This window comes from Ipomoea nil, unplaced genomic scaffold (assembly GCF_001879475.1).
Source record: "Ipomoea nil cultivar Tokyo-kokei standard unplaced genomic scaffold, Asagao_1.1 scaffold2279, whole genome shotgun sequence".
Classification (NCBI taxonomy): Eukaryota; Viridiplantae; Streptophyta; class Magnoliopsida; order Solanales; family Convolvulaceae; genus Ipomoea; species Ipomoea nil.
The window spans coordinates 3,517,161-3,527,762 of record NW_017618707.1 but is presented as its reverse complement, the minus strand read 5'-3'; the positions used below and the strand labels follow the sequence as shown (position 1 = coordinate 3,527,762).

Genomic DNA, 10,602 nt, shown 5'->3' with positions numbered 1-10,602 from the left:
TAAATTCTTAAGAAAATTTAAACTTCTTTTTTGCTACCAAACTTTTTTTTATTGAATTATAATTACCTTTTACTATTTTTATTCGTAACATCATTACCTACAATGTTATATACGTATTCCAACTTGCAAAACAATAATGCTATAAAGTTAAATAATTAAAAAAAAAAAAAAAAAAAAAAAAAAGGCAATCCTTTTCGGATTTGTAGATGTGAATTGGATGTCTCTTCTTCCAAGCTTGTGCATATATTCCGAATATTGTTGCTCCCTAATTTTTTTTATTCTATTTCTGAGCCCTTCATAATTTATTTTTGGTCAGATTACTAATCATATTAGTCTTTCTATACGAGAAGATGTTCGAATTCTTGACTTCTCTTAAAGGATAATAATGCATGACCATTCACGCCAACCAAACTGATTTGCTCTTCAAGATTTGCGGTATGTAGTGTTTAACATTCTTAGCTTGTTGCCATTTGATGCCATCTGATCATTAAATAAGTGCCTTAATTAATACTTATATTCCATGTGGTAGATAAGTAAATGAGCAATGTGGACATATTATTATATTATTATTATTATTCAGGCCACATGAGGCAAAAGTAGACCCATGCTATCAATTGATTGACACCCTCATGGCCCTATTCATAATTCATCTACACAAATAATTCTCTTTTCCCTGTCATCACTAAAATAAAAAATGTTGCTTCTTATTTATTTCTAAAATACAATGTCGGTTTTGGTCATTTTTGTAAACATTTTATTAAATTTAAATAAAAAAATCAATAATAATAATAATAATAATAAGCAATAGAAGAAGTAAATAAAATTTGATTTCACTTAGCTTCCTTATATTATATAGATGTTTTTAATGTTCTCGTGTTATTTGACAAATACATTCATTGTCGTTTAGTTGGAAGGAAAGAAGGAAGGAATTAGGGAGAAAATGATTGAATCAACAATTCATACATATATGGAGAAGTATGAATTGCAATTCAACAAAATGAGATAATTACAATTCGGTGAAATTACAATCTCTTCCAACCAAACACTATAATTCAACATATTAATTTGAGTTTCATATTTTTATTAATTTCTCGTCCAGGCCTAACATCATATTTAAAAAAAAAAAAAGGGGGGGGGGGGGGAGGGGGGGGGGGGATTGCACTTTCTTTCCTTAAACTAAGTTATCATTGGCGTTGTATTTTTCGTCCCTTTACTAACTAAATATTATAGACGAAATTTGCAATTTTATTATGACTCAGGGACGAAAAGTGAGTACGAAAAGTTAATAAAAGGATAAAAATTGTAACGTTAATGATAATTTAAGGGTAAAAAGTGAACACGATCAACACTTTGAGACGAATTCTACAATTACTGTATAATTTAGGGATGAATTGAAAAGTGTGATTCTTCCTTAAAGAATACCATAATTATTATTGAGGGACCAAATTAAAATAGACACTCAAGAGTCAATTAAGACAATAATTAATAGATCAATTAAGTCTGATCTATACCTAAAATATAACTAATGAACCATTTTTTTTCCTTAAAAATTTAAAAATAAATGAAATTGCATTGTAAACAAGAAGAGATAATTATATAGAGCTTGTAGAGAATCGTCTAGAAGAATGATATGAATTGCATAGAGTTTTAGCTGGCATGCCCCCTAATGCATCATCCACCATGTTCTCATGCCAATTATTTTTCATTTCTTGATTCAATCTTCTCACAAACCCTTCTCTCTTCCCTTCACAATAATTCAAGAATCCGGCCACCGTTCTCGGATCACTGGTACCCTTCCAACAGCCGGAGCCGGAATATTCCGGCAACTCGGCACCCGCCGCCGCCGCCGCCGGCGCTCCACCATTGACGGCTAAAGAAGAAATGTAGTCAACAACACCGTTTATAAGAGTTACCGGAGCGTTACCTTGACCGTCCCATAGCCATATTCGTGCCATGCCACGTTGCACTGCTAAAAACATTGAATGCTTAAAATTTTTCTCGTGCATAATTGAAGGGCTTAGATGAATCACAAACTCGCTGTCGCGCTCGCCGGAGACGGTCGTCGCCGGACGTGATAAGTTCCGGCTAGACAGCCGGAGGGTGACGTGGTTGATGGTCTTCTTGGGGTGATGATCACTCGGCGGGTAAAGGGTATTTTCGGCAAACTCGCTTCTCTCGAGGATTAATCGGATGGCTTGGTCGTTGGACACGTAGAAGAGGTGGAAGCGTTTTCCGGCGAACGTGTCGCCGGCGGCTTCGTTGATGATGGTAATGGAGAACCCCTTGGAAGCTTCATAGGTGGCCCAAACGGAGACTAGAGCAATGCAGGCGATGAAGACCAGCCGGAAACTGAAGTTGTTGAAGTCATTTCGAGATTCCGGCGTGGTTCCGGTGGTATAGCCGTCGGAATATGCGGTGGTTGGTGGGTGGAGTGGGCGGAGGAAATGGTGGTTTTGTGTCTCCTCCATGTTGAGGTTTTAAAATGTGAGCAGGGGAAGAGACAAAGGCTTACACTTATATGTCTTAACAAAAAAAGATAGAATAAAATAAGAGGAATTGAGGATGAAATTGAAATGAATGGCTCAAAAATGGATATAGGAATATAGGGAACGAGGGACCCTATGCGTTTTTCAAATGTCAATTTCTTTATTAAAGTTGAGGTTCCCAAATTTTGTAGCTCATAAAATTGATGAGATTTAAATTAACTCACTTGCCAATAACTTGTGGTTTACTGGTACGGAGTGACTCTTCGAGATGAGAGATCATGAACTTATGTTTCAGTAGGTTAAGAAAGTAATTATAAACAGATACTACATTGTAATAGAGTCAGTAGTACTCAAAAAAAAAAAAAATTAACTCACTTAACTCAATTGTTTCAATATTTGTCATCTACTAAATATTTCGTCCCCCCAACTATTCCTATGCTGGTTGTGTAATTGAGGGGTGTTGACGTGTCGTAGGTTGGCTAGGTATTTTGAGTCAGTGTCCTACTATTTTATATGTAGATCAGTGAATGTGGTGGCCCATGCTCTTAGAGCATCCACATTAGTTGGGGAGAATTGAGGGATAATGTAAGAGTGATTAGGAGAGAGAATGTGGGAAGGGGATGAAAAAAAAAAACAAAAAAAAACCAAAATAAAAAAACAAAAGCAAAAAAATAAAAATAAAAAAAAGAATTGTCAGGCGCGCCTGACGCGCCCGCGTGGGCGGGCTGCTGTGCGCGAAACGCGCACAGCAGCCCCATGTTTTTTTTTTTTCTTCCTCTTTTTCTGCCATTATTTCCTATTTTGCAGATGAATTCTTCCCTAATTAATTCTCCCCCACATTAGCTATAAACTTGAATGGAGTGAATTAATGCTGCATTCTCCCCACATTATCCACTAGTGTGGATGCTCTTACACAAGTCACAAATCTCAGTATGATTTTATTATTAGGCATGTTCCTATTCTTTCGTGTATTCAACACTTTTTCTCGATTGCTTAATATATAAGTTGTTTTTAGTTTTCAAAGAAAAAAAAAAAAAAGAAGTAAACCTTCTCTGAGAAACAAAAAGAAAAATAGGTTTGATAGACCTTCATTGGAGCTCATTAGGAAGGTGTACACAAGTTCAAACTTTATTAGGAGCTCATTTTATATTTTTAATTTTATTGTCAATGCTAACTCTGTTATTACTCCATATTTTGTTAAATGCAATTAGCCAATAATTATTTATTCGAAAAGGGTGGTTAAGTGAGTGGAGCATAATTTTTGCGTATAGGTTAATTAAAGTACTTCCTTTATCTCATTTTATGTATCAAATTTACTATTTATTAGTCAAATTAACTTTTTATTCATTGCTTATTTTTCTTTAGTAATTTTTATTTAATTTAATTTTTTTGTGTGTGTTAATAGTACTTTTAATGTAGTTTTTAAAATATATAAATTTTATATATATTAATACAAAACTGAATATTATGAAAATTTTTTAAAAATAACTTCATTCAACTCTTGTTAATCGAATTAGATAAATAAAATGGAACGGATGCCGGATGTGTATATAAATATGTTAGAGGCATGTTTATAAAATTTAGATTATGGTATGTACTGCGTGGTGCCACGTGCCCACGTCATTAAGCATTGATGTATTGTACCCATCTCATGTCATCATCAAATAAATGAATGTGACAATAACAGTGTCTCAATGAATCTGTTATTGTTTGGTTCTTATCTACCAGTTTTGTTTTTTCTTTTTTCTTCTTTGATCGAAGGGTCCGCCACTCCACGGGCAGTTGGAATTCACATTCACTTGGTGGTTGCTCTCACTCCGTTCTACCACTGTTATGCATTACCTACCAGCTTTTTATTCAAACAATACATTGGTACTTTGGTAGGTATATTGTAATTAATACCATTTCGGAATTTAGAGAAAATGGTTAAATATGCCCTTAAACTTTATCTCAAAAGTCAATTAGGTTCTTAAATTATATAAAAGTGTAATTAAATTCTTAAACATGTCAAATTGAGTCAATGAAGCTCAAAAACCAATAAATAACCTGTTATTACAGATCATTTCAATTCCGGCGACCGACGACAAAATCCGACCACCGTCGTCAGATTCCGACCGTCCGATCGTCTTCTTCGTTGGAGAAGACAACCAGATCTAGTCGTCTTCTTCACTGGAGAAGGCGATCGTCCAGTCGTCTTCTCCAGTGGAAGACGGCTGGATGGCCGAAATCTGACGACGGTGGCCGGATTTTGTCGCCGGAATCCGTCGCTGAAATTGAACTTCATTGACCTAAATTGACATGTTTGAGGGTTTAATTGCACTTTTTTAAAGTTTAGGGACCTAATTAACCTTTGGAGTAAAGTTTAAGGGGCTAATTGACCCTTTTCTCATGAATATATACTACGCTCAAACTAATTGCTTTTAAAAAACATATATATTATAATATTTTCCGAAATCAAATTTTATTTTGAATCCATTATCTATACTATATATAAAAACAAAATCCTGAAATTTTAACTTCTCGCCCAATTCCTAAAAAATCTCTCTTCCTAATAAAATATATTTATTTCTACATTCCCATTCGTACAATAATTCTGGGTTAAAATTCTATTCTAATATTATAAAATTGTGTAATACTATTCCTATTCTAATCTATATCTATACTATATATCTGTGTTGCAAAAATCGCGCCGCTGGCCGCGGTGAGGAAGGTCGGAATCGGCCTCCTCCGCGGCCGCCTCGCCGGCTGAATCGGCGATTAATTTTTTTTATTTTATTTTTTTAAAGTTGTAAAGTGTCAAAAGTTCGGCAAGGCATAACTTTTGACTTAGTTGTCCGTTTTGGACAATTTTTTTTTTTGAAATCGCGTATTTTTTTGAAATCTATCCACCGCAAATTGCTGTAGGCGGTTTGTCCCACCAATTTCTAAAAAAAATGCTTTATTAAATAGTTTCTAAGAAAAAAATATGAGAACCTTATGTTTTTAATGAATTTTTAAAATTTTTAATTAAAAATTTGTCCCGTGCATTATTTAATAATCTATCTTTATAATTGGTCAAATTATTTAATTATGGTAAATTAGGGAATAATTAATGATGGTAATAGAAATCCTAGAAGAATATAGAATTGAAGAATATTTAATTATTGTTATATTATTATTGTAACTCACGGAATATAATACAAGAATATTTAATTATGGTTATATTATTATTGTGCCTCACGGCTATTATATACTAACAAAATTTGAAAAGAAACTAATAATAATAATATAAGTGGTAATAATAATATCTAAAAGTAATTAAGTGTTAATAATAATAGTAAAAATATTAACGTAAGAATTATAACATAGAATAAATAGTAATAATTAATAACTATAGTCTATGATTAAATTTGGAATTGTCAGGAAAGATAAGCGACCTCTGGTGAAATTAACTCTTAAATAATTATATATCGATTTAAATATTCTTAATATATTACAACAATTCCATTTCGTGCATCGCACGGGTGAAAATACTAGTTATTTATTTTTTTTTAAAAAAAACTTCCCAATATTTATTTATCGCATTCACCCGCCTTTTGAGGTTAAGCTTATCACGTTGATACTAGGGGTGGGCGTAATTTGAATTATCCGAACTACCACCCAAAATTCGAACTGAATTTTAAATTTTGGATGAACCCGAATAGTTATCAATTTGAATATTTTAAAATTTGATATATTCGAATTTAGTTCGGATATGGGGTGTTAAAAATTTATCCATACCCGAACCAAAATATGAACTAATCGAAATTTTATTATAAATATAATAATATAAATTATATATTTAATTTTAAATGTATTTCATAATTAATAATATATTAATTCTCAAAAGTCTCTTAATTAGTAATTAGTAATTTGTCTTATTTTTAGTTGATAGTATATCGAAAAATATAAATACAAAAATATACGGAGCAATTAAATTGTTAAAAAATTCAAAATTGATACAAATTAAATAAAATTTTGGGTATATCCAACTAATTCGAAATAAACTTGAAATAACTTCACCCAAATTGAATATATCGGGTGTCAAAAACATCACCTAAAATTTTCAGATATTTGAAATAAAATTCGGGTGTCACCCGAACTGAACCGACGCCCGCCCCTAGTTGATACAAACAGATACACACACAAAGACTTAGGCACTTAGCATCCAATGAGAACAAACCCTATTTGAAGAGAAATGGAATTGAAATTCCATGGAAAATAAATTCCAGGAAAATTGATTCAATTGTTTGGTTGGTGAAAATGAAATTACTGGGAATATGGATTCCATTGTTTGGTTGGATTTAGAAAGATAAGGAATAATGAATATAAAGACCAACATGCCCTTAAAAAGATGAATGAATAAATAGGTGTATATGTAATTAAGAAATTTTCATAAGGGTAAAATGGTACACTCATGTTATTTTTCTTCCCAATCCTTGTGGAAAACAAAATTCCACCCCTTTGCAAAGAATTCATTTTCCTCAACTTTGAGGAATCCATTTTACAATGGAAAATGTTTTCCATCCAACCAAACAACATAAACCAACATTTTCCTTCACTTTGAAGAAAACATTTTCTATGGAAAATGTTTTCCATCCAACCAAACACCCCCTAAGAGAAAACTAAGAATCAATTTTAATTTTATATTTGTAAAAATGAGACGGATCATATCAATTTTTTTTTTTTTTTTAAATGCAATGACATTTTTGTAATTATCATCTTTTAAATCTAAACTGTAAATGTTAAACCCTAAGCAGTCAAAAGTGAACTCATTGTTGGTGATAATGAACCAAAGTCGATTTAATATCTCAAAATAGTATTTATATATACATAAGAAAATATATAAAATACTATTCGATATATATATCCGAAATATATATATATATATATATATATATATATATATATATATATATATATATATATATACACACACACACGAATATATATAAAACGAGTCCAAAGGTCATATATACATATATATCTACGAAAAAGATATAGCAATATATATCAACCAAAATTGGAACTTATAATCCTCTTGATTATAATTCCAATCCAACGACTATATCAAGTAGCGAGGATTTTTGCTTAGAAGCATAATCCAAATCGAAAGAAGAAGGAGATTGGCTCGTGTTTGGGTATAGGATTTTTAGCGCGAGTCAAGAGGTCACTCTTTCCTTAAGACCTTATTTGCCACCTCCCAAAAGTGCTAGGAGCGTTGTGGCCTAGGTTTCCCAGGATAAAACGTGCTACTATTTGACGTTTGAGCACTGGTCAAATCTTCTTCCCAAACCAATGTGGGACAAAGCTCACTTTTTCCCTTCATTTTTCCAACTCAATTTCGGTCTAAACAACTTTTGTGATCTAGTGTAGTCCTAGACTTTTGTGTTTTCGTTTAATTTTATCTTACGTTTGTTATTCCATCAAATTGGTGTTAAATAAAGAAACAATTCAATAATCTCAATATTGATCTCTCTTTACTCCCGGCCTGCAAAGTGTAAAATTTTTCTTTCTTTACGAATTATTTCCAAATTTGTTAATATAAAATTTGATTGGTATGTATTACACAAGTGTTACCCATAAAACAAAGGGTGGGGCGTGGGGGATAGCTTTACGTGTCAATATGGCGCTTGTTGGCCATGCGCCTGGCTCTCTTTCTCTAGAGAGACAGTTTTCTCCGGCGAATGAATTCTCCCCCCTTTCTCCCCTCCCTTCTTCCCTCAAAATAGTGCATTGGAGATGCCCTTACGTAGCTAATTTAAGATACAGCCAAAATTTGGGTAGACACCTTATCCATATGCATTTGTGTATACGAGAGTGTGAATCTTGTTCTTGAGCATAAAGACAAAGTCTGCAACTTTAATATTCTCACTCTTCAAAGAATTCCCATTTTCATGAAACATCCTGAGCATTCAAAAGATCATAACACAAAATGGCACCATGTTTCTTTGCAGTCGCTCCATCATCACCTTCCATCTCAAAGTTCATCTCGGAGCAGCCATACCTTTCAATGCTGGAAAACAAATGCACCTCCATGAAAGACCTCAAGAAGATCCATGCCCAGCTCATCAAAACTGGCCTAATCAATGACCCCATTGCAGCTAGCAGAGTCTTGGCCTTCTCTGCTACATCCCCTGCCTCTGACATCAACTATGCGTTCCTACTCTTCAATCAGATGAAAATCAGAAACCTTTTCGCTTGGAACACTATGATCAGAGGCTTTTCTCAAAGCTCAGCCCCTGAAAATGCAATCTTTTTGTTCATTGATATGTTAGTGAATTCGGGCGTTGAACCGGGTAGGCTTACTTATCCCTCGGTGTTTAAGGCGTATACCAGAATTGGGTTGGCCAGAGATGGAGCTCAGCTTCATGGAAGAGTCATTAAATTAGGTTTGGATTTGGATACATATGTGCGAAACGCAGTTATTCACATGTATGCTAGTTGTGGGTTTTTGAGTGAAGCGAGGATGTTGTTTGATGAGGATAAGGTTGTGGACGCTGTGACTTGGAATTCTATGGTTATGGGGCTTGCTAAATGTGGTGAAATTGACGACTCCCGGAAGCTGTTCGATAAAATGCCTCTAAGAACTGATGTTTCTTGGAATAGTATGATCAGTGGGTATGTTAGAAATGGGAAGTGGGTTGAGGCATTGGAACTCTTCAGGAGAATGCAATATGAAAATATCGAGCCTAGCGAGTTTACATTGGTGAGCCTGTTGAACGCGTGTGCTCGATTAGGAGCACTGGAACAAGGGGAATGGGTTTGTAACTATATCAAGAAGAAAAAGATTGATTTGAATGTCATAGTTGTCACAGCAATTATAGACATGTATTGCAAGTGTGGTAGTGTTCAGATGGCTCGAGAAGCCTTCGAGACAGCCCCAATCAAAGGATTATCTTCTTGGAACTCGATGGTTTTGGGCTTAGCGAACAATGGATTTGGGAAGGAAGCAATTCAGATGTTCTCAAGGCTTGAATCTTCAAATCTTGAACCCGATTCTGTGAGCTTCATTGGTGCTCTGATAGCCTGTAATCACTCGGGTTTGGTAGAGAGAGCAAAATACTATTTCACATCGATGAGAGAGAAGTATGAGATTGAACCATCAATAAAGCACTATGGTTGCTTAATTGACACCCTAGGCCGAGCGGGGCTACTTGAAGAAGCAGAAGAGATCATAAGAAGTATGCCAATGGAGCCTGATGCCGCTATCTGGGGATCTCTGCTGTCAGCATGTCGGGCTCATGGAGACTTGGAAATGGCAAAATGGGCTGCAAGGAATTTGAACGAGTTGGACGCAAATGAGGGCAGCGGTTATGTTTCAATGTCTAATATGTATGCAGCCTCGGGGGATTACCAGAGCGCAATAGACGAAAGAATCTCAATGAAGGAGAAGCAGATAAAGAAGCAACCAGGTTGCAGTTTAATAGAAGTGAACGGGGAAGTTCACGAGTTTATAGCCGGAGGAATGTTTCATTCTGAACTCCAAGAAATTCAATCTTTGCTCGAAGGCCTTGGGGAGATTGTTGCTTAATAAACGAGGTAAAACTCTAAACTCAAATGCTCAATATTACTTGATTATTCAATAGTATTTCAAAGAAATAGCTAGATAGATGATAGTTTCATACTTTCATGTTCATATGTATGATCTGATTTCTGGTAAATAGGTCACCATACCGAAAAGGACACTGCAAATTGAAGAAAGACTCGGTAAAATCTGCAAACTTAATAATGTGATAATGCTTAATTCGAGTGATGGCAGCTGAAGGGCTAGTGCACCAAGTTTAGTTTATTTGTTCTCAAACTTACTACACTACATAAATTAAAGAATTATCATTGTCTGTTGATGAAGGCAATTAACATGAAAGGAAGATCTGTTAAGAGTTAGGATGAGGGGAAATATTGGTACACTAGGCTAATAATAATTAAATTTGATTATTTGAAGTTGGTGTTACTTAACCATCTCCTAATTTCCAACCTTTCTTTTGTGTTCTGCATTAAATTTATGTGTAAAATCCCCTACTTAATCGCAGATTGCAGAGGCAAGATCGGCATTGCCTCTAGTTTTCTGCAAGTAAGAAAGAACAAAGTGGGGAAA

General features: G+C 34.4%; 2 protein-coding genes across 2 annotated transcripts; one reads left to right on the top strand and one right to left on the bottom strand.

The window, feature by feature from the left end:
* Positions 1 to 1,472: 1,472 nt before the first annotated feature.
* Positions 1,473 to 2,609, bottom strand: LOC109150370. The gene is made up of 2 exons (XM_019298278.1): positions 1,561 to 2,609; positions 1,473 to 1,524 (listed from the first exon to the last, which is right to left on the bottom strand). The coding sequence occupies exon 1, from the start codon at positions 2,466 to 2,468 to the stop codon at positions 1,593 to 1,595; it is 876 nt and encodes a 291-aa protein (XP_019153823.1). The 5' UTR covers positions 2,469 to 2,609; the 3' UTR covers positions 1,473 to 1,524; positions 1,561 to 1,592.
* Positions 2,610 to 8,146: 5,537 nt separating this feature from the next.
* Positions 8,147 to 10,599, top strand: LOC109150332 (pentatricopeptide repeat-containing protein At2g42920, chloroplastic). The gene is made up of 2 exons (XM_019298227.1): positions 8,147 to 10,046; positions 10,538 to 10,599. Exon 1 carries the CDS (start codon positions 8,440 to 8,442, stop codon positions 10,036 to 10,038), a length of 1,599 nt encoding a protein of 532 aa, XP_019153772.1. The 5' UTR covers positions 8,147 to 8,439; the 3' UTR covers positions 10,039 to 10,046; positions 10,538 to 10,599.
* The last annotated feature ends 3 nt before the right edge of the window (positions 10,600 to 10,602 follow it).